At 44.2% G+C, this 24,039-nt stretch overlaps 1 protein-coding gene across 2 annotated transcripts in view; it reads left to right on the forward strand.

Annotated features, from left to right (window-relative positions):
• The first annotated feature begins 116 nt into the window (after positions 1–116).
• The window catches only part of KDM2A (lysine demethylase 2A), a 69,762-nt gene continuing 45,839 nt past the window's right edge, over positions 117–24,039 (forward strand). Inside the window, exons 1-2 of one of the 2 annotated variants that reach the window (XM_019556630.1) lie at positions 117–143; positions 2,055–2,159. In XM_019556630.1, coding sequence (XP_019412175.1) covers positions 2,118–2,159 — 42 coding nt within the window. In that variant the 5' untranslated portion in view covers positions 117–143; positions 2,055–2,117. Of the gene's footprint in view, positions 144–2,054; positions 2,160–15,872; positions 15,880–24,039 lie in introns of those variants that run through there. The other variant, XM_019556631.1, reaches the window with a different exon arrangement.

Genomic DNA, 24,039 nt, shown 5'->3' on the forward strand with positions numbered 1-24,039 from the left:
CCTTCTGGCCACTGAGGATCCTTGGAGGCGAAGACGGCCACGCGTGGGATCTAATTTTTTTTTTCTTCTTTTCTCCCCCTCTTGTATTTTCTGCCTTTTTTTCCCCCGTCCCTAGAAGAGGACAAAGGAAAAGAAGAGACCTGGTGAGAGGCTCGAGTGATTGCATTTTATGTTGTTTTATTTCTTTGCCCTCGTATCCCTTCCCCCCTACCGCTTTGGCCAATCGCGAGGAGCCTGGTGACCTGCCCTCGCCAATGCTTGGGGTCTCCCTCCTCCTCAGCCCCTCTCAAGTTTATGTAACTCTGTAAACCAGGCATTTGGTTCTGGCTTCCGACCAGGCGCCCGCGGCTCGCCTTCACTCCTGTTTGCCTTTCTCTGAAGGGATGAGCTGGGATTTGTACATGGGGGGTTGTTTAATCTCCCTGGGTTGCACAGCTCTCATTCGTTATGGGGGGTTTCAAAACACTCTTTTTAGGAAGGCCAAGTGGGGCACCCAGTGGGTTGTGAAGGGGTGGCTCAGTGTTCTGAGTTGAGAGCACAAGCCCATGGGATTTCTTTCCCACCCCCTTATACTTGATCTCTACAAGCAATAAGATGGGTGAGGAGAGAGGGGGTCCTCCTGGGTTCTGCAGAGGAGATGTGGTTAAAATTATTTCATCAGCTTTCTCACCCTTCTGATTTAGTAATTGATGCAATTTAAAGTGAGGTCCTTGTTGCTGGAGGGTGCCGATTGACAGGTCCCTAGAGACTGAGGTCCTGAATGCAGAGACTGAGGTCCTGAATGCAGTCCCAGATCAACAGGGCTTCTGCCACTTGTCTGTCTCTCTCGTGCAAACCAGGCCAGCTTCCTCTCTGCCCTTGCCTAAGATTTCCTCTGGGGAGGAGGGGTGGGGTGTGAAGTCTCTGTGGCTACTTGAGATCTTGGCTTCTCTGGTAAGAAGCCTGCTGGGGAATGGGCTTGTGAGGAAACAACTGCACAATGAAGCTTACCAAGCATTGTGACATTGTGTTGCGAGTTACTAGTGTCCTGATAGTTTGATTGTGCGCATGTGCTAAACTTTGTTGGAGGACCATGTTCAAGCTGCTTACAGTGATGCTAGCCTTTGCAGCAGTGGAAGTCTTGGAGTCGACAAGCAGTAGCACTTTAGACATTTTGTGATCTAACCTCACTCATGATGAGTAGAGAAGAGTTAATAATAACAAACATCAGTAGTGGCTTGACTTCTATGTGTGGTGGAACTACTTTATTTTGCTGAGTAGTGAGAGGTTTCCCAGAAAGCATGTAGGATAGCAGAAACCTTACATCTTTGTTGTAGATCTCAGTTTCTATAACGGTTCATCCTGTCCAGTATAAAACAAAAATCATGCCGGGCTGTTACATGTTCTGGGCACTTTGTGTTATAAAATTTTGCCACAGCATGGCAGGTGTCAAGATCTTGAGTGTTTGGGTGTACCCACATCAGATCAGTCATGCCAACCACAGTGATGTTGAAACACTTGTAGGAGAGCTCCTGCTGTTGAGAGTGGCAATTGTGTGTTTGGTGGGGAGTGAGTGTGGGGAGGTGTTGCAGAAAGAGAGACTTTGACTTGGAGTAGCTGGAAGGAGCCACAGTTCTAGCTGCCTGGAGGTATAGCCTGTTCCATGATGTTGCTGGCTTGGGTTTTCAGACGGGTGATCTAAGACTCCAAGGGAAAGCAGGCTGCAACCCTGCTGTCACCAAATAGGTTTAAATATAGATGTGTAACTAGTATGGTTTGGGACCTGACTTAACTGTCAGTGATGCTGGTGAATGTGAAGTGCGAAGGCCTTTCTCTGAACTTAAATCACTTCATGCAGACTGTCAAACAGTTGGATCAAAGTAATAACTCCAGATTCATTGCTAGGCACCTGAGGCTGAATTGGAAACAGAGTTAAGGTGAAAGGATTAGTCCATTGTATTCCCTCACCCATTGTACATGGTATTGCATAGTGTTACAGAATCATTCCTAAGTGAATAAAAGTTTAAAGGAGAGTTTATCGTGTGTGCCATCATTATTCCTTATATTTTTTAAAGGAGGAAGAGGAAGAAGACAGCAGCCCTGGAGTGTCTTTCTCGCTGTCTTCGGAAGAGTCAGAGATGGAGCCTGAGGAAGAGAGAATTCGTTACAGCCAAAGACTGGTCAGTCCTTTTTTCCTTGCCTATCACATATTTGGTGTTGGTCTTCAGGTAATTAAGGCTGTATGCTGGGAGCAGGCTGTTAGTGCCCTATGGAGTGATGAGGCTTAGTGGCTTCAAGCATCCTTGCTGTGAAGTTATGTCATTAAAGGCTGTAGAGGGAAGTTCGAAACAAAGTTATTATTACCCTGGATTTAGTTATCTGAGTTTCGAAAAAAGAAGCTGCTTTGAGATGCTTGCGGACAGAAATAAGCTGGTTTAGATGTCAGTTGTGATGCAGCTGCCTCTCTTGGTGGTGTTTAGGGCAAACAGGAAAAGGTATTGAAAAGCTGTGTATGGTACTCTGGGATAGCTTTGTGTTGGTATTACACTGGCCTAGTACTGACTTAAATATACTTCTGAACCTGAGGAAACTGGATTCGCTCTTTCAGTTTGAAGTTGTATGTTTGTATGTATCTTCCTTTTTTTTTTCTTTTAAATAAGTGTTGCTGCTCTCTTAAAGAGAGTCTGAGATTATATTGATGGTGTCTCTGAGTGGGATAGAGTTCCAGTAATGGGCCAAAGGGTAGAAGACTTGTTGTCTTAAAATTAATTTCACTACGTGGGAAAAGTAGTGTTGGCTAGTGGAGGAAAGAGAGTTCAGGCTGCTCTGGATATTAGGATACTTCAAGTTGTGATGGAGTTTCCCTGAGTCGTACTTGATCTTTCTCTCTCCCCTAAGCCTGAAGGTTGTTGGCTGTTATTGTTAACTCATCCTTTAATGCTATGAAACAAAATCATCAAGGGTGAAGTGGTTTGTTTATATCTGAGTTTAAGTTTCCTATAGATAGAAAACCAGTGAGTGTGTGTGGTCAGTTTTCTTGTTGTCTCAGTTGCCGCTCTATGCCTTATCTGCCTATAGAGTATTCATGGGGGAATTGTTAGTAGTGCTCATCTTTATAAATGTGGGCTGGAAATGGAAGTCTTCTGAGTAATCAGTTTTACTTCAGAAAGAAGAAAACCCGGATGTACCCTACTTTGGTGTTGAAGTTTGAAGACAGTTTATAGCAACAAAGTGATATAAACTGACTGAACAGTGGCATTGAATTGGAAGCTTGAAACACTGGAATAGGGCATGGTGAAGTAGGGTTGAGTCTGGTCTAGGTTCTATATCCCACATTGTCCACTGTCTTCCTGTGACTTTTGGTAAATCATGTAGGACTTGTCTGTACTTTAGAGCTTTTGCTGGCATAGCGGAGCCCATAACTGAAGATACAGCATTTGCTGACAGAACAGGTTTTTCTGACAACATAGTTACAGCACCTCCCCAGATAACATATTCAAAGCAAAGAAAAGTTGTCTTTTGTCTGTGTAGTTGTGCCCACACCATGGGACCTACTGCCATAGCTGGGATCTGCTGTTTGCTGGGTGTCAACTTTAGGCCCCTGAAGCTGGTATATGTTGACAACTTCATAGTGTAGAGCAAGTCTGTGTATTCTTTTTACTGCAACAACTTCCAATTTACCATGGTACCATGCCCCTGTTAGTCTTCTCTTCCACAGCTTTTCTATCCAAGTTGCTTATAAACCTAAATATTTCCAACAGTTAAAGATAGTAAAACAATGCGAGTACTAGAGTCAATGCCTCATTGAGATGAATGGGCTGGATGATTCATTCTGCATGTTATTCATCAGGCCATGGCAGACTCAAGAAGACAGTACTTCATCAGTTAACTCTCCACACATCTCACCAGTATAGTCTCAGTAAATCTGATGGTAAGACGCTTTCCCAGATGCATGCTCTGATTCTGAGGTATTTGAGTGTTATGTTCTTCATGGTAGTCTAAGAGTGATGTTGTAATTAATTATATGAGAAGCCAGGATGTCATATGTTGGAATCTTGTATTGGACCAACTATGTAGCTAGTAAAGTTTTTGCATGAAGAGCATTATGTCTTGCATTCAGACTCATCAGCCCTGGAAGCCAGGCACTTTATTATTTCTGCCTTAAAATTCTAATGGAAGAAAGCAAGTAGTCCTCCTTAGCACATGTGGGACAGGTGTGCGCAACAGACTTGTTGGCATGGCTTTGGTTAGATATGTAGCAATGTGTGATATTTTTTTTTTTTTTTTTTGGTGATCAGTATAGTGGTGCTGGCAAAAGCCACTAGAGTGAACTCAACCTGTATCAGTTAAGCCATGCTTTTGTTGGTATATGTTGTTTGCAGTGGTGAGACTGAATTTACTGTCCAAAGCAGTGTTTTGTTGATACAGGCTGCATGCACATCATTAGCAGTTTGCAAGTGCAGTATGCTAGCCACAGATATATCCTTAAAGCCTTTTCATTGATGTCCTGGACTTAACACCCCAGGCATGTCTTGAATGAGGGTGTCTTGAGCGCTTCCTTTCTTAGTGTTCAGGGCATTAGAGCTCGTCTAAACACTACTTTGGCTTTCATTTAACTAAGAAGACCCTTTTCACTGGTTTTATATTGGTGCAACTGTTTCAGTTAGAGGCTTTGTTTTTTTATTAAAATGATGTGCTGGTACAGCTGGTGTGGATGTGGTTTTATTGCTACAAAGTTGGTTTTATGCCAGTATAAGTGCCTCCCTAACAGAGTAACTTCATTCACACTGGTTGGGTTGCACTCCTTAACTAAACTGTTAGACTATAAACAGCAAGGCTCACATGTAGTCAGATATGCAATAAAAAAGGAAAATTGTAGTAAGGAAATTAGTACAAACTCCCGGTATGAATGCAGTTACATGGATATAATGGTCTTCATACTAGTATGGTTTGTTTCCAACTGAAATGCTCAAATGCATGTAGAAGTTGTGTGTGCAGGCAAACACTTCAAGACAAAAAGAAGTAGGGAAAGCAGCCTACTGGCTGTATACAAGAGGAAACTAACTCGCACCATTTATGAAATGAGAACTTGGCTAACAACTTAAATGGCAAGGATACTGGGAGCCACCCCCTCTATAAGTAATGGAGGACAGTGTTGTCCTAGTTGGCTGCTGTTGGTGGCTTTCTACTAAGTTTGTTCATTACTGTTCCTCAGTAGTGTAATGGAACATTTCAGAGTTGGAAAAGTTTTAGATGTTGACTTTTACCCATGGGGGCCAAATCTATAGGCCATACCATTGAGAAGTGAAATGGAGTATAGTGTCTCACGTCCTGGACCCTGATTTCAGTCCAGCCGCCCTACCAATAACAATTTAACCATTCTCATGTGAAGCTGTTCAGTATTTAGTGGGAACTAGGTTGATGGTCTCAATTAGTTTGTGCCACAGCTAGCACTGCTCAGTATTTCCAGCAACGGTCAAGGACTGAAGGATTTTTGGAGATTCAGTTTCCAGTTTGCCACTCCTGCCAGCATGGCCCTGCAATCCAGTGTTTTTGCTCTCAAAGGCCACACTTAATTTGTTCTATTTGGACTCCATTTTCAAGAAGATTACATGACAGAATGTTCAACTGAACATGCGTCTAAGATATATGAATTAAAACTTTTCAGAAAACCATCTGGCAAGACTGCTTTGTCATTGCATCAGAACAGTGATCCAACTAGTTGAGGACCATGTCTTTGTGAGTGACTGATACATGGTGCTTTAGAGGAAAATAATATCTTAACCCATCATGCACTCAGCTGCTTGTACAGTACCATGCAAGGGGAAGAAGAGTTCAGGACCTTTTTGATCAACTTGCCCTTGAGGCACTAGACTTCATTATCTTCACAGAGCTGGAAATTGATTTATCAAAACGTCTTGCACTCCCACGGTTGCACTGGTCTCCTCCCCATCTTCCTTCTGATGATGAGTTCTAGAGTGTGCCTGGCTTGCCACCCTGGAGTGATTCTCCAATCTGCTGCTCCTATCCTTAAAGTTTAGAATTGTCAGTCTTAATTTTTTCTTGTTGGAGTCTTGTCATTCCTGGCCAGTCAAACCAAGAATCTCACCTTCCCAGATAGAAGTGTGATTAGATTGAGTTATAAAGACTCTCCTAGAGAAAGCTGGTACAGAAGGAATTTTGTGCTAGTGAATGACTGACAGCCAGTCAGTTCTCAGCAACTTTAACATCAGAAAGAGTATCTAATGCTAATTGTGGGTGAATGTAATGGTATGGACAGATTCCACTAGAAATATAAGAATTGCCCTGCATATATGCTGTAGATTGCCAGACAACTGTTGATTGGATGCATGTGCATTTAGTAATGGTACAGGTTGGAATTAGAACTAAAATGTATGGGTCTCTTTCTGTTCGCATTCCTTGAGAAATTTAAGCACACCATAGACGTGTGAGGTTTTGTTTGTTTGTTTCTTTAAATATATCCTACCCTCCATTTCCTGAGAGGACTTTAAAAGTACTTGCCATTTACTTATTTGAGACTTGGAGGGAGACTAGGGATTCACTCACTAAAATGGTGCCACAAACATTTAGTAACTAAGTTAAGGGCTGGAAATGAAGGGTAGCAACTTTGTATCTAGCTAAAACTGCTTGGAAAAGGAGGAGAGTGTAATCACTTAAAGTGGAAATTCTTCAGGTTCCAGGCTCTTTAAAGGCCATTGGCTGTGGTGGTAACATTATCTAAGTTGGTCTCTGAGTGTGTTCCCTCATCAGGGCTTTTGAGCGCTATGTGAGGAAAATACAGCCTTTCAGATTATTATACCCTGCTCACTGAGGGACACTAGCTGGTTCATCCAGCTAAAAAGAGTACTCCTTAACTGAACGGCTTCCTCAGACCCTTGGCAGTATCCCATGAAAGCACTGGCTTGGCCTAGCTTCCAGTTACATCCCTGTGTTGTGCCTCCTTTCCCCCCACCTCCCCAAGCAAAGATGAAACCTTCTGTAAACAGTGATAAACAGGCATGTTTTTACAAGTGTAGTGTCCACAATATCCTTCCAGGCATGAGTTCAGATGTGCTTTACAATGCATAGAATGACAGGGGAAGGGAAAGTGCTCAACTGCAGTTCCTGATGCTGGCCTCATGCTGTAGGGAAGGTCATAGTCTGGGTTTTGAGGAAAAACTCTAGAGCAGTGCTTCTCAAACTCTCTGATGTGGCGGACCGGCAATTTTTTTTCCAGTGGGCCAGGGACCGGTGCCCAGTTCAGCCAGTGGCAGCAACTGCATGTAACAGTGCTACACATATGCGCGACTGGCTGTTTCTTTCTCTTTCCTCACCTTGCATGACATGACGTCATCTGGAGTGTTGGAACTTATGAATTGTGGCACTACGTCATATCAGTGTTATGCTTCTGAAAATATATTTCTTTCCTAGCAACTTGCTGCGGACTGGTGATTGGTGGGTTGTGGACTGGCGCTGGTCTGCAGACCACCACTTTGAGAAGCACTGCTCTAGAGCATTTGGGGTGGTGAGGGAGGGGACTATGTGGGGCTGGGGGCAGGGTGTCCTGAACTGTCCATTAAGTGTTTGGGATTAAGGGTTGGGTGCAGAACCCAACTACTCTAGCAGAAGTAGAGGTCTGTGACCCACCCTTTTATTCACAGCAACCAAGACAGTGGGATTGTGAGGGTAGGCACTCCAATCAGGAGGCTACAAATTGATTACATCTAGTCAGAGCATGAATTTCAGTGGCCCCTGATTTATTAGCAGTGGGAATGTAGGGATGGTGATTGATTGATCACCATCATGGTGAACAGTCATTATGGTGATTAATCCCTTGGCTCCTTGATCATAATGTTCAGCATTGGCCTCTAGTAACTTAGCTGTTATCTAGTGCTCTTCACCTTCAGATCTCAAAGCACTTTACACAGGAGTTCTTCTTGGTAGTTTGCACTTCAGGCCTTGATTCCAGTTGCTCAAGTACTTGCACCTGTGAATACTTGGGGTCGGATTGTGGAATGCATGCAGCTGTAGCTGTTTCAGGGTAGAAAGTGCCACATACAGTCAAGTGAGAATCTGGAGGACTGCAGTCACCCCAGAGCTGCCTTGTAGTTTGGAAAAACACCTACTTTGTCAAATAATCTTAAAGGATTGGCCAACTTGATTTTCCAGCAAACTAGGTAAAACCTCACTTTCCCAGCCTAGGGAGTTTGGCAGTTATGGTAGTTAATGTTCTCCCCTCAATCTCAAGTAGGCTTCCAGCTCAGGTCACAAAAAAGTTCCTTAAAATTGTTGTGTTCTAAGAACCATATTCAGTCAGATTTGACCTTAAAGCTTTGTTTGGGAGGCGTGGTGGTGAAGGGTCATCTTCAGTGGAATCTAATAGCAATAGCTGTGTTTCCTTAGAACATTCAAACTAGAATGAAAATGTTTTTAATAGGCCATTCCCTACAGCATTTTCATCTTAAACATTGCATCATTAGGCTTATCCATACAAGAATCTGAAGATAAAATTGACTGGATTGTGTTCATTGTTGGCTAAAAAAATGCAGGAGATAAATACCTTAAATATTTAAGGGAGTGATTTGCTTTTATAGGTTTAACACTTTTTTTTCCCTTTAAAAATACTGACTGCCCTTTTAACATGGTTTCAAGGCCTCCCTGCTGACTGAACTGCTCCTCTCTTCAGTGAAGTAAATGAACATGCTTGGTTGCCTATCAACAAAGTTTGCAAGTAGTATTGGTGTTTCCTGTTAATGGGCATGAATAGGTTTTATGAGGTTAGCATTGTTAGAGATAGTACTAACTCTTTAGGATACCAGTTTTACCCCCACTGTCTTTTATTGTTTGCTAATCATTTCACTTGTCAGGAGCCTCACAACTGGGGTGTACACTTCAGGTGGTCCTCTGGGACAACTACTATATGTGATGAGGCAGTGGCAAAATGTTCAAAGGAAAAACAAGAGCTGTTGCATCAGTTTGAATAAGATAGTCTTCTGTGAAAATTTCTGGGGTGGTCTGCTACTGTTGAGGAAAGCTGTGAAACTCCTTATGCACAGAACAAATTTGCTGATTCCAGGGAAGGAAACATCAGGGATGAGCTCAGTAGAGGGCTATAAAAGGCTAGTGTGAATTCCAAAAAAGCTAATTCACTGGCCATTGTTGACCTTTCTGTTTATGGGCTTTCAGACTTTTGCAGTCATTGTTTTGTTTAGTTTGATGGCTAAATCCTTTGATCATGTAGAAATGCCCAGATCTGTGTAAGGGAAGGAAGTTAAAGATCTCAGATTTGCCATGATCACTGTGTGTGCATTTCTGAGTTCTGCTGTATGGTGCATGTGCTCTGGAGTGCAGAAGCACAGCACACTAGCAGCCATCTCCTGTTTAGTGGGGTAAGGTTTTGTAAATGACTGTCACCTAAATTGAGATACAGACAGGTGTATTCAGCCAAGAGCATGAGAATTTCTGTAGCTGCTCATGTTGCTAGTCTGACTTGGTAAATATCCAGCTTCTGATCCTTGCTCATTCTTAATACTTCAGAAGAAGAGAATAGGAGTGGAAATTAGTATCCTACTACTAGATGGGATTGAGAAAACTGGCTGAAGTAGAAATGCAAAGTACAGAGTGAAAGAGTGCAAATTGTTCCCTGCCTTCACAGGTGACTAAGAACATGACGTGATGTGGGAATGGGATAATGGGGTTTCCATTTCTACTGGTTTCATTTTTGGGTCAACTTGGTAGCATCCAAATCCTAGAATATGCATTCCGCTCCCTTGTATGTGTGATGGCAATGAGATGAGTGTGTATTATGAAAAAAATTGAATTTAAACCAAAACAGCAACGTCGTTTCATAGGCATAGTTTTATAGGTTGTAGGGTCAGAAGGGATCTGAGCAGATCATCAAGTCCGACCCTCTGCCATGGCAGGAAAGAGTACTGGGGTCAAATGACCCCAGCAAGGTGTACATCTAGCCTCCTCTTAAAGAACCCCAAGGTAGGAGCCAGTACCACTTTGCTTGGAAGTTGGTTCCAGATCCTAGCTGCCCTGACAGTGAAGTAGCGCCTCCTGATGTCTAATCTGTCTAGTTAAGATGGCGTTCTGGAACCCTAGAAACCTGTGATGTATTGAAAGCCTCTCCCATAGTTCATCTTCTTTCCTTCCCTCCATCCCTAACTTTGGGCAAGTCACCACATCTCCATGCCTCAGCATCCTTATCCCTACCTAGCATTTATTATGGCTTCACACAGAAATCTGTGATGCATTTATAAATCTGCATCCACCTCCACAATTGACTTCAACATCAGCGGAGGTCATAACATCTAGATGGACCATGAAAACTGAACTCCCTACACCCTACAGATATTAAATCTGCTTCAGGGTTGAGATGTATTTGCTACCTACTTTATATTCACTCGGAGAGTGTGTGTTGATACTACCAGCTTTGCATCTGCCCTGTGGATGAGGTTTCCACTCTGTTATGCTGGTTCCACTAAGGGAATGTGCACACTCAAGTGGGGCTTATGTTGAGGCAGCTTAACCTTATGCTGTCTAGAAGGGAAGGAGGGATGGACTCAGAAATCTAGGTTGGTTCCTACTTCAGACTTGCCTTTAAGACCTGGCATCAGAGAGGGAAAAGAGAGATTGTGTTTTCCCCTCCTTTTTCCTCCCCATTGCCCCTCTCTCTTCTAACAACTGTTAGGATACCAGCGCAAATTGCCCATAACACGTTTGTCAGAGCTTAAGATGATCCTGAAACCTGGGGACAAAATGTAGCATGCGACTTCAGGCATAGATGTGAATAGGTAGCAACAAAAGATGCTGAGTCAATTCCAATGACCAAATATCTCTTTCCTCCATCTCTGAAGGGTTCTGCTTGTTCAAATTTCTTGCAGGTGTACTCTGTAAAGAAAAGCAGAATATGCATTGCTTGTGCATTAATGCTGTGTGTTTCTGTTGCTGTAGAAACAATACTTGCAGTAAACAGTTTGAGCTTTCTGTCCAGGGACTTTGAATCTCAGTGGAAAGTCTAGCAACTTGACTCAAACAAAGAAGCTGTATGAGATAAGGTGAAGAGAAGTCCACCACAAGTTTAAACCATATGGCAAGAGTTTGGGAGGCAAATAACCAGTGTAGTTAGCAGGAACTTCAAAAATAGGTCTCTCTAACACTTCAGCACAGGTGGTTAACCAGAGCTGCACCTGTACAGAGGTTAGGGTAGCTCTAGAGCATGATACGTGTTACTTTTTTGTGCTGTAATGGAGCCACGGTGCAGACAGTTTTTACTCAAGTGTAGCTAGGAGAGGTCAGGTCAGGAGTGCAGTTGTATCATTGACCTCTCTGAGCCACACTGCAGTGAAAGCTGCCTGCACCTAGTTTTCATTAACATTTTACAGTGTGATAGGTAACATACATTAACTATCACCTTGTTTAAAAACAAAAAAAAACCACCTGTGGAGAGGAGGACATGGCTCCAGAATGAGTGATAGTTGCCTGTGGCTTTTATCAGTTCTGTTTCTCAGGACTGGGAGCAGACTGAAAAAATTATAGTTCTAGCAGTCAGTGTCTTGAAAGTTTAGGTGAGGAGGCAGCCTAGTAGAAGGACACAGATGAAGGACAGAAACTTGCTGGATGGGACTGTTGCCTACAGCAAGTCCTGATTTGCCCTACCTTCCTCAGTTCTCATGCACTCCCATGAAACTGCTTTCTGCTGCTGGTTTATTGGATGTGATCCTGGGAGCCAGAAGAGCTAGTGTTGAAAGGCATTAGCAGCCAGAAATAGAGAAGAGAGCTGCAAATATGAAGTTTTTTAATTCAATCCTCAAGCTACACTAGCATATGCACCTGTTTTCAGGTACATTACAAGTGCTCATTAATTTTTCTTATACTTTTCTGAAGGAGCAAAGGGAAGCACTTTCTGTATATCATCTAGCACTGGGAGGGACTATGGCATCTGTTGGATACTACATTAATACCCTGTGCAATACAGTGAAAAGGAACTTCCCCTTCAGAGGCAGTGTGTAATTGGCCATCTTCCATGCAATGTGAATTGGACAAGGACACCTGAGGACATGTCTATACTGCCTCCCTGCTTAACTCAGGATGCTGTTGTGAATTGAGCCCCATCTACTTACTCCTGTTCCACATGTGCCCCAGTCCAGCATTTATACAGGGTTGATTTAGTGTAGAAGGGACCTGCTGGGATATGCACCTAGAACCCTTCTAAGTCTTCTGTTCAGCTTGATTTTGGTATGCATGGAGTTACAAGTTAGTGAGAAGGACTTGTCTCTTGACAACAGTTTCAAGCTCAGCTGGGGCATGATATAGATATGTTCACTTCAGCATTCCTTCTCATAATAAAATGAATCCTAGTTCCCTTTAACCACAGTGGTCAGAACCTTGGGGTCTCTTACCTAAAGAGTAGCATTGGCTCAGCAGAAACAGCAGCACTAACCCAAATTCTCTCCATGCTTTTGATACCTGTCCACATGCTGCCCTACTCCAATTTTGATTTAGTTCTTGGAGACAAATTCAGTGTGGTGAGATGACTACAGGCTTCCGCTGAGTTCTTAGTATACCAGTGCCTTATGAGTACAGGTCCCAATTAATGCCAGTTTCAATTTAAGTGCAGAATATTTCCCACGGGAGGATGTGATGTACAGAGTATGGGACTGCAGACTTTGCAATCCACCCATTTAAAAGAACATAATGAAGTCAAAGCAGCCATTAGTCATCAAGCACATGTTGTTGTTTTTTTTTTTTTAATTCTCTTCCTAGTTTGTTCAGAGACGTTTATATCTTTTCAATCTCTAGTTACACTCCCACCTAATGAAAAAACTGACAGAATTGCCTCCTGTTAATCACCATCAAGTAGGTAATGCAAGTGCTGGAAAACTTTAGAAAGGAGAATCTTTGTCATATGTACTTAGGAAGAATGGAGTCTTGTAAGAAAGCAGGGCTAGAAGTGGCCTCACAAGGTTATCTAGTCCAGCCTCCTGCTCAAGGCAGGATTGTCCTTGACTATACCATCCCAGCCTAGTGTCTATCTAATTTTTTCTTGAAAACTTTCAAGGATGAAGATTCCACAGTTCTTCTAAGTAGCCAGTTCTGATGTTTGTCCACACTTGGTCAGAAACTTCTTCTTAATTTCCTGCCTAAATTTCCCCTGCTGAAGCTTGAGACCATTTCCTCCAGTCTTCTTCCCTGCAGCCATGGAGAAAGCCCATCTCCATTTTCTGTCTAATTACCCTTCAAGTACTGTTACCAAATCTCCCTTCAGTCTTTTCTTCTCCAGACTAAATCATTCTAGCTCTTTCAGCCTTTCCTCATAAGTCATGCTTCCCAGGCCTCTAATAATTTTTGTTCCTCTGTGCTCTCCAAACTGTCCTCATCTTTCTTCAAGTGTAGGGTCCAAAACTGGACACGGTACTCCAGGTGAGGCCTTGGCAGTACTAAATAGGGTGAAAGAATAACTTCCCTTAACTTGCAAGTTACACTCCTGTTAATGCAACCCAGCATACTGTTGGCTTTTTCTGTAAGCAGAGCACACTGTTGGCTCGTATTCAGCTCATGGGCTACTGCAGGAGTGGGCAAAATGCGGCCCACAGGCCAGATGCAGCCTGCCAAGCTGTTCTATCCGGCCCACAGGGCCCCTAAACAATTTAGAAAATTAATATTAATCTGCCCTGGGCTACCTGTCATGTGGCCCTCGATGGCTTGCCAAAACTCAGTAAGCAGCCCTCCACCCAAAATAATTGCCTGCCCCTGGTCTACTGTAAGGCCCAAATCCTTCTTTGCAGTACTGCAACTTAGCCAGCCATTCCCCAGTCTGTATTTGTGCAGGCAGTTATTCCATCCCAAGTGCAGGACTGTGCACTTGTCCCTGTTGAATCTCATCTGATTGATTTGTAGACCATTGTTCCAGTCTATCCAAGTCATTCTGGATCTTAGCCCTACCCTCCAGAGTGCAACTGTATCCAACTGGTGTTGTATGCACATTTGCTGAGTATGCACTTGATCCCATCATCCAAATAATCAATAAAGATATTAAACTATACTGGACCCAGGACAGATCCTTGGGGAACCTCCCTTTATTCTTTCTCCCCAACCAGACATTGATGCTATTCATTAAGTGTGATGATCCAACCAGTTGTAGATCCATTTTGCAATACTTCCATCCAGTCTGTAATTCCTTAGTTTATTAATGAGAGTGTCATAATGTCAAAAATGCTGCTAAAGTCAAGGCATATCACATCCTTGGCCCTCGTCCCATCGATAGAGCCTGTGTCACCTTAACATAGAGGAAATCGGGTTGGTCAGGTATAACTTGCTCTTGGTGAATCCATGCTGGCCCTTCTGATTTGCCTTTTTCTTCTCTAGGTGCTTCACAGTAAATACCTTGAGGGCCAGTTCCGTTATCTTTCCAGGTATAGAGGTCAGGGTGACTGGTCTATAATTCCCCAGGTTTTCCATCTTCCCTTTCTTAAAGAGGAGCACATTTGTCCTTTTTCAGTCATTTGGGACCCCACGCCTCCTCCATGAGTTCTCAAAGAGAACTCTAAAATTACCTCAGCCAATTCATTTAGGGTACATCCCATCAGGCCTGCTGACTTGAAGACATCTAGCTAATCTAATGTGTTCTGCTGCTGCTCAAAACTGTTTGCCTCCTCTATCTTTGCTACCAACTGCACCCATTATCTGGTCGCTGCCTCTTTGTGAAGACAGAAGTAAAAATAGGCATTAAATACTTCAGCCATCTCTGCATCATCTGTAACTAGATTCCTTTACAGAAGGCACCTGTGGTTTCTCTGGTTTTTCCTCTTGCTTTTGACATAATTGTAGAGAATCCCTTTTTATTGCCTTTTATGTTTCTTGCCAGCTGCATCTTAAATTGTACTTTGGCTTTCCTAATCTTCTCCCTGCATGCCCGCTTTGATACTCTTACACTGTTCCCTAGTCCTGTAACTAAATTTCCACTTTTGATAGGATTCATTTTTGTGTTTCAACTAATTGAAGATATTGCTGTCTAACCAGGCAGGCTTCTTCTTGCACTTCCCATTATTCCATCACCTTGGGATAGGTTGCTCCTGTGCTCTTAAAAGAGCCTTCTTTTAAAGTACAGCGAGATCTTCTGGACTTCATTTCCCATCAGACTTGCCTCCCTGGCCATGTTTCCCAGCAGTTTCCTGAGTTTGTTAAACTCTCCTTTTTTTGAGGTCTGGTGTCCTTATGCTGCTGCCCTCCTTCCTACCTCTCCTTAGGATCTTGAACCGTATTCTTTCATGGTCACTGTCGCCCGGGTTACCTTCCACTTTCACATTCTCAACCAATTCCTCCTTGTTTGTAAGCAGTAAGTCAGTAAGAGCTTCCCCCACTTGACCTCTCTGCCATCTCTATCAAAAAAAAATCCTCATCACACTCTTGCAGAAGACCTTCTTCAAGCTCTATTGGAACCTGTACTTTAGTGTGCTGTTTCTCATGTACAGATTTGTTTACTATCCTCCAACAGCTTTGCCTGGGAAAATGGAGGTTGAGATGTTACTGGATGAAGGTTATGTTAGCTGTCCTGAGCTGACTTCCCTCAATAACTTAAACTCCTATGAGTGTCAGAAGAATTAGCTTTTGCAGAGGCTGTAGAATTGCAAAGGAGAGGGTCTTTGTTCAGACACAGAACACTTCAATAACAGAAAAGGGAGCAGGTTACATTGTGTTAACTCTGTTGCTTTAGTCTTTCTATTTGTTACTTCCTTACTTGCTGGATTGAAGGCAAGATGTTTCAAAAGTGACCAGCCAGCTGGGAAATAGATGATGTTAGGAAAAGGTGTGAAATTCATTGCAGCTGGCAGCAGGTGCACAGGATGGTGGGAAGCTCTGTTCTTGCATTAGAGCAGCAGCAGCCAAAAACTGGTTTGTGACCTCGTCAAAAATTCAGCCTGGTTGTCTAGGGTTAGCCCTCTCACCTGTCACCATATGCTCTAGAAGTAGTTTATTGGAGTCTTCCTCAGCCATCAGGTGCTGAAAAAACAGACCTGGCTTTCTCAGCCACCCTTGAATTTTCCAACAGCTCCATGGTCTTTATCTGTTAAACAACCAAAAGTACAAACCACATGCTCTGCCCACTTGCTTTGAAACCCTGCCAGCTCTGCTCGTGATAGGAATCCCTCCTGGAACTTTAAACCCTGGAAGGTCTCCAGGTTCTGATGAGTCCTGCTAACTCATGAGCCTGGTGCTCAAGCCTGTCCTATTCTGGATAAACACCCAAAGTGTGACCTGCTTGCTATAGGTTGTTAGTTAGCTTGGTGGGGGTGGGGAATGCTAAGGCAAAATCTGCTGCATTTATTATGGGGCTCCCTTTGCAAAACCTGCTAGCACCTGGACAGGTTAGTATGGCTGTTTTTCCAACAATCTCCTTTAGAGTATGGGGTGTTAAGTGCTGCTAAAATTAGCAACCTGTAAGTTTGTCCCTGTGTCAGGCTGCCCGCTAGGGTAAAAACAACATTCAGATATATGCAGTAGTTGGCAAGGTGTCCTGGGTTCCTGATGTGAAGGACTGTGAAACTTCCCTGCCCCCCCCCCACACACACACTTTTTCCCCTTGATTCCTTGTCCTTTTCCAACCTGGATAGTGATACCACAGTGCTGCTGTATTAATTCCATTATAGTTCCAGGCATTTTGGTTATATGGTAAAAACCAGGGTAGTGGTAATGATGTTACACTACAGTTGCAGGTCCTTTGAGCAGCCCTTTACAGGGAAAGAGTAGAGTAGCATGCACCTTGCAGAGATGGGTGTAGGTATCCTAGTAGCCAGAGAGGGGGAAAAAAACAGTGATGTCATACAGGAAAAGTGGATCTGAAATTATAAAAGTATTAAAGAGGGGAAGAATGAAAACAATGCAAGGCTACTGCACCCATTGCTGCCAAAATCAGAAGTGCAAGAAAAGGCACTAATTTGGCTTTATAAAGCAAGTCCTTGCGATCCAGGAGCCCTGGCTGGAGGCAGAGTATAGCTGTTCGAGGGAGGGGTGAAGGAGGAAAAATATTGTGGTTTAGGTGAGCTAAGAGATCTGGGGATCCTTACTAACTATCACAGACTTTGTGTGTAGCCATGAGCTAGTCTCTTAATCTCTGTGTTTCAGGTCCCAATTGTATAGAAGAGGATTCTTCCTAGGGATAAGGGGAAGGGACATTTACATGTGGATGTCAGAGCATCTGAGCAAGTCAGGTTCATGTCTGAGAACCCCCATAGCAAATCTGTAGCTACTTAACCAAGGCCTGGCTGTTTCTTCAGTTGTCTGTTCGTGACCAACCCAAGTAGCACTGACAGGACACACAGCTGGGCAGGGAGCTAGCTGCTCCAGGGCTGGGGCCAGGATCGTGTGGTGGTGACAGCGTGGTCCGGAGCCAGGGAAGAGCCGCAATCCACTGCCTGCACATCTTGGGCAGGGGCATGTAGGCAGCAGATGCCAGTTCTGCCCTGCTGCCCACATACCCAGGTGGGCAGGGGCATGCAGGCAGTAGATCACAGCTTGTCCTGGCTCCGGAGCAGCTCCCTACCCAGCTGCACCAGCATCACTTGGGCCGGTCTCCATGGAAACCCTGGACCTACACTGTCACGGCCCTGCTGCTCCTGGGGTCTGTCTCAATGCAAACTGGTGGTAGCCACACAAGCAGGGGCTGGTGGGAAATGAAGTTTGGCTGCTGGGTGGATCTGCCTTATGCCCACCCCTACTGTAAAGTGTGAGAGCTCCAGTTGGGATTCAGAGGCATTTTTGTGTGGCTGGTTAAAAATTGATACTTAAGTCTAATTTAAGTGAGACAAACCTGTACTCTGCTCTGGGCATAATTTGCAAGTTGAGGAGATATATAGAGTGCTAGCCTATTACAATGAAGTGAACATGGCAAGAGGTAGATGGGGATGTCAACCTTGAACTATTCATTCTAGTTACAGGTGAAGCTTTATAAATACGTAGACAGTGAGGTTTTATTCATTTATTTGATTTATATGCTGCTGTCTTGTAGGCTAGAGATGTAATGGTAAGCTCTGAAGGAGGGAGCTCAGAAAAGTCTGTAAGTGTTCTTTTGAAGGAAAAATGTTTGATTCAGAATGTAGAGGCTTAGTTTACACATGGTATGTCGTCTGACACCATAACTGTGGTATCAGAGTCCTCTAGCATAGAGGCAGCTTTTGTTGGTAGAAATCACTGCATGACACACAATTAGCTGGCAGAGCAGCACTCATGCTGGTGGTTTCAGTGTGCCAGGACATGATCCTTTTACTCTCTCTTGTGCCAGCAGAACTGTAGTGGCTACTCTACAGTGTAGACAAGGTCTGTGTGTCCATGTTGGAAGTAAGGAGATTATAAGGAAATACTTGTGGAACATTTTGAATCAAGAGACTAATTCTGAATTGAATGTCATAATACATTATCTAGGGAATTGACTTGGGAGCGGGAAGTGTGGCATGCTCCTGCTTGCAGAGCACCTGAGTTTATCATCTAGGTTCCCAGAAGTTTTAAGAATAGAGGATATTAGGAAGGCCATATAGGGGATTGCAACAGACAAAGCAGGAAGTGACTAAAGCTTTGTGGTGTTCACCAGTTTCATTCCTAAAATTTGTGAGGTTATTTGAGCAAAAGGCCATCTTGGTCTGTATTTAAATATATGACCTTGTATAAAAATGGGGGGTGGGGAGAATCTTCATACCTTGTATCCATCTGAATCACCAGTTCCATTCCTCATTTGAGATGGGTTTAAGCCCAGGAAAACACAAGTAGCTTGAAAAGGGAGGTGTTAAAAGCAAAAAGTTCCTATTGTTAGCTTAGCCCAGTGATTCTCAACTGAGGTGCTAAGAGACCTGTTCAGAGGTGCAGCAGTGCAGGTGCCCTACTAAGACCAAGTGGAGCTGCCTCCTGCACAGCCAGATTGGGAAGGGCTGCATTACTGAGCATGCACTCCCTACTTCAGAGTTATCCAGTAAGCTTAAAGCAGGCAGGAGCAAGCTCTTGTCCTGCAGCCCAACCTGTTCCAGCCCTGCAGAGCCTCTCTTGGAAAACCGGTGCACAGAGCAGGTAGAACTGTCCTGGAAACAGGTGCAGAGGAGGAAGTGAGGGGCCACATAAAGGAGGACTGTGTCAAGAGCAGGTACTCCTGCCTGCTTCAGGCTTACCTGACTGTGCGCAAGGTGCATGGGGCAGTTCTACTCGGCTGCTGTAGCAGGACCCCCTGTTGAGAACCACTGAGGTAAAGCAAGGCAGCAGCAGTATTTCTCACTGGGGTGTCACCAACTTTAAAAAAGTGTTATGGTGGGATGCCCTGAATCTAAAATGATTGAAAAAATAGTGGCTTATCCATGCTGTCCCTAGGAAGTCTAGATGGCAGGTAGGTAGAGAGGGAAAGATTGCAGCAAGATCTGAATAGGTTACAGGAGTGGGCTAACATAAACAGGATGCGTTTCAATATTGACAAGTGCAGGGTGCTGCACTTAGGCAGTAGAAACCAGCAGCACACTTATAGAATGGGAAACTCCCTTCTTGAGAGCATGGAGGCAGAAAGGGTTCTTGGAATCAGTATTGACTCCAAGATGAACATGGGCCGACAATGCGAGGTCACAGTTGGCAGGGCTAACCAGGCCTTGTCGTGCATCCACAGGTGCATCTCTAGCAGGGAGGTGATCCTCCCCCTCTATGCGATGCTGGTCAGGCCACAGCTGGAGTACTGTGTCCAGTTCTGTGCGCCCCATTTCAGGAGGGATGTGAACAACATTGAAAGGGTCCAGAGGAGGGCCACCCGCATGATCCAGGGACAACAGGGCAGACCCTACATTGAAAGACTGCGGGACCTAAACCTGTTCAGTCTTCACAAGAAACCTGGTGACTGTCTATAAACTCACTAGGGGGGACCAGAAGGGTTTGGGGGAGACGCTGTTTCCCCTAGCGCCCCCTGGCATGACAAGGAACAATGGACACAAATTATTGGAGAGTAGGTTTAGATTAGACATCCGCAAGAACTACTTCACAGTTAGGGTGGCTAGGAGCTGGAACCAACTTCCAAGGGAGGTGGTGCTGCCTCCTACCGTAGGGATCTTTAAGAAGAGGCTTGATGCCTACCTGGCTGGACACATTTGAGTCCAGTTTTTTTTTTCTCCCACCCAGGCGGGGGGTCGGACTTGAAGATCTACAAGGTCCCTTCCAACCCTATTTCTGTGATTCTATGGTAGAAGGATCAGCTCAAGAAGGAGGTGCTTCAGAGCTGTTTTCAATGCAGAAACAATTGCCGTGTTTTTAATTTCCTGTATTGTAAATGGGTTTTACCCAGTAGAGCCAGACACAGTGAAGGGCAAATATAATAGATGAGAATCCCTGATTTGTGAGTCCTGGGAGAATGAATAACTGCGGGGAGGTTTTGGCCCTCCAGATGTCCTAACATAATGTGGATTGTCCTGGGCTCCTCTTTAGATCTTCTTTGCATGAGCTTTCATTAGTGTCAGTGTTAGTGAGATCTTGCAGAGAGCTAATGTAACTGAAGCAGACCTTTAAAACCATTCTTGCTATAAAGTGCAAAATTCTCTCAAACACTCAAGTAGCAAGTACTTCACTGGGGATGAAATTTAGGTTTTGCTGTGATCAATACATGGAGTCTGGTTTGGCTTTTGGCATACTTTATGCAACATTTGCAGAGGCAGCCTGCTCTGATATGAGGAATGTGGTATGAAGGATGTTTAGGGGGTGAGGGAAGCAGGGAACATTTCACTACTTGAAGTGTATGTTCAGAAGGAGTTGATCATCTACAGAGCTGGAAGATGGCAGGGGACTGGAGAGTTCCATCGGACATGGAGAGGTACAACAGGACTCTGCTTTAATGAGTGAGTGGGTCTAGTTAGGTTGTGTAGCTTTGAGGGGTCTAGAGAGGACTGGACTGAAGTGGGTCAGAAGTTTCAGACGCCCATACCTTCCCTGTCTGTGCAATAGGTTGCAATGCGCCCCTCAACCACAGTCTGATTTTTTTTATTTATTTATTTTTTTAGCTTATGCTTCACTCCTGTTGCACTGTGAGAGTGGACACTAGAAGGCTCCAAATAGCTTTGTATTGTACCCAATGCATAGGATGGTCTCATAGGCATTGATATTTGAGGTCTTGACTGTCTCATATGCTAGCAGTTCAAGCAGAGAAATAGTCTGGTAAGCTGTGCACTGATGCCAGTACAAGCAGCGCCACAAAACTAAGTTGAAAATAGGGAGGGGAGCACAAGGATGAGATCTGTAGGTACTCGGACACACCATAACAATCTCCTTGTTTGCCCTATACCAGGATAGGCTGTAGATATGTATTGCTGGCTGGTCCTGTGAAGAAACTGAATGTCTAGACCAGTGGTTCTCAACCATTCTAGACTCAAGGCAGCCTTCCATAACTTCTATGAATTCAGTCACACCCCATTTCAAAAAGTAGTTAATTCATTTCAGTGCTTACCTCCTTGCGGAGGGGCTGCCCAGGGGAGACAGGGAAGTATCTTATCTCCTTACACTTCCTGCAGCAGCCTTCAAAGGATTGTGTGGCACCCTGACTGAGAATCTCTGATCTAGATGGCCTTCTTACCATTGGAAGAGTCTGTGCAACCTTTACAAAGCATGTGTTGAAGGAGATATTTAAGCTTGTCAGCATCTTATGTCCCAGCTTTTCCTTATAGTTCCCTTGCTGTTATCAGCTATTGGCCAGTTACTTAATTGTGTAACAATTAACTGGTTGGGCAAAAGTGTCAAAGTAGCAACAGAAGGGGGGTAGGTCTTACTTGCATGTCCTGCTGCATAAGGACTTTCAGGCTAAGAGGGACAAATGAAGAGGCAGCTCTTCTATTCTACAGGCCTTATCTTAGAGGAATGGGGAATGGTATCCCAGATGATGGGCAGTTTAAAATCCCAGAGGAGAAAGTGAAGACCAAAAACTAGTGAACTGCTTTTGAATCATGCATCAGAGAAGAGATGAAGAGACTACTGTAGAGAGCTGACTATGATTCTTATAGACGCAGTTTAGATGGACCCTAAGAAATATTCAAGATTGCAGTGGTGTAGTAATTGGAATCTTTCTTGCTCCCCAGCACTATTTGAATGTTGTCTTTTTATTGTCTTGAAAGGCTGAGAAGCACTGTGATACTGGCTTAGTATGAGTTCCTTATATCTGGTGCTATTTGTTTGTATTGTTGTAGTGGTTAGGAGCCCCAGCCACAGTCCACGGGGCTCATTGTGTTAAATGATGTACACACGCTGAACAGAAAGATTGTTTCTCTGCCCATGGGAACAAAGAAAGTCTCAGCACTGGGGTGCATAAAGCTATCTCTAGCTTACCTTATCAATTGAATATTACATTAGACTTTGGGATGGTCCTTGTGTAAGTCCAATTTGTCTTGCAGAGAAATGCCCTTTCATCAGTCTTCTGAGACTAGGATGCCTCTTGGCATCCTGGGAAACACCTCTTTACTAGTCATAAGGGAAATGGGAGAATTTTACTGTGACCTGTCTGAAAATTCTTTGTGCCAGAGGGTGGAGCTTTCTTATAAAGGGCTTTGATAAACATAGCACTTAAACCTGGTTTAAACCTGAAAGTCTGTTAAACTGGTTTAAAGCTTCCTGGAATGGTTCAAAAGCATATCTGAAAAATCAGATATAAATACAGTTTTTTAAACCAGTTCAAAATATACCAGTCCAGGTCCAGCATTACATGTGAACACCAAGCACTGTGACAGGGTCTGGTAAGTCCTCCAGACATCCCACACTGCATCACATCTCACTCACACTCACCCTCTGCTGCATCTGGCTTTTCTGGTATGTGGCTGGTGGGGGTCAAGGCTAGCCCTGCTTCCTGGAAAGCTGTTCCCTGCTTCTGGAAGGCAGCAGTGGCACAGGGTAGTGGGTGGCGGTACTCCATCCCTGCTGGCATCCCCCGTCCCCCCATCATTCCTGATGGGCAATTGGCTAGTATCTTTAACAACCAGATGTGTCCTTGCACCCTACTCATGCCCCCTAGCCTCTGGGAATCCCAAAGCATGGATCTAAGCACTCTTTCCCCCTTCCATTCCCCCTCAACCTCCACCCACCCCAAGTCAGGCAGGCACACTGCAGGGTTCAGTCAGACATAAACTACTGAACTTTCATTGAACTCTTCTTTAGAAGAGAAGAAAAAACAGAAAAGTGATAGGTCACCCAGCCCCTGGGACTCCCCAGAGGATGGATGCAAGTACTTCTGTCTCCCACCCTGCTTGCCTGTGAGGCATGCTGGGCTGGGCGCTCAGTCCCACCCACGGGTGTCAGAGCGACAGTACTTCAACACCTAAAGTGACCACTCCACTTGGAACACAAGGGCACTTGCATGAGTGGACACCTCTGAGCTGTAGCAGTTGTGAACTAATTTCCCATCAGTGACATTTTGAGAACCGGTCAGTTGTTAGTGTGTCCATACGCAAAGTTGCAGTAGTGGTGCTATAAGCAGGAAGAAAAGAGTGAATCAAAGAGCAAAAGTTCTGCTTCTATCACCTGGCAAATGTAGGCTCAGTTCTCTGTATTGTAACTAACTTCAGTGTGTATTGTGACCATACTTATGCTTTGCACGGGCTAGTTGAGCCTGCTAACAGATGGGCGTGGGGGAGGGAGTACCACAGTGCTCTACTTTAAACTTGGTGTGCTCTCATGCCAAGCCTTGTGCATGCCCAGAAGAGTCAGCACATTAGTTGCACCCACCTTTCCCAACATCTGCAGAGATCCAGCACTTTAGTGCAGCTCTTTTGGCACTTTTATCCAATAGCTATTTGAATCAGCTTTAGCCAAAAGTGCCACGAAGCCCTGCGGAAGCGCCCTATCTCTATAGATGCGGCGGAGCTCGGAAGTAATGTGGTGCTGCTTCCCATAAGGGGTGTGTGTGTGTTTGTTTGTTCTTCCCCATGTCTGTCAGCACCTATAGTTACCCAGCTCAATATAATTAATACCTGAAGACAAATAATTGTATTATAGAATAACCTGCACTAGTCTTTTCCAGGTTTTCCTTTTGTATAAAGTGCTACAGCCCACAGGAGACTACTA

Source organism: Crocodylus porosus, unplaced genomic scaffold (assembly GCF_001723895.1).
Source record: "Crocodylus porosus isolate Cpor-Errol unplaced genomic scaffold, CroPor_comp1, whole genome shotgun sequence".
Taxonomy (NCBI): Eukaryota; Metazoa; Chordata; order Crocodylia; family Crocodylidae; genus Crocodylus; species Crocodylus porosus.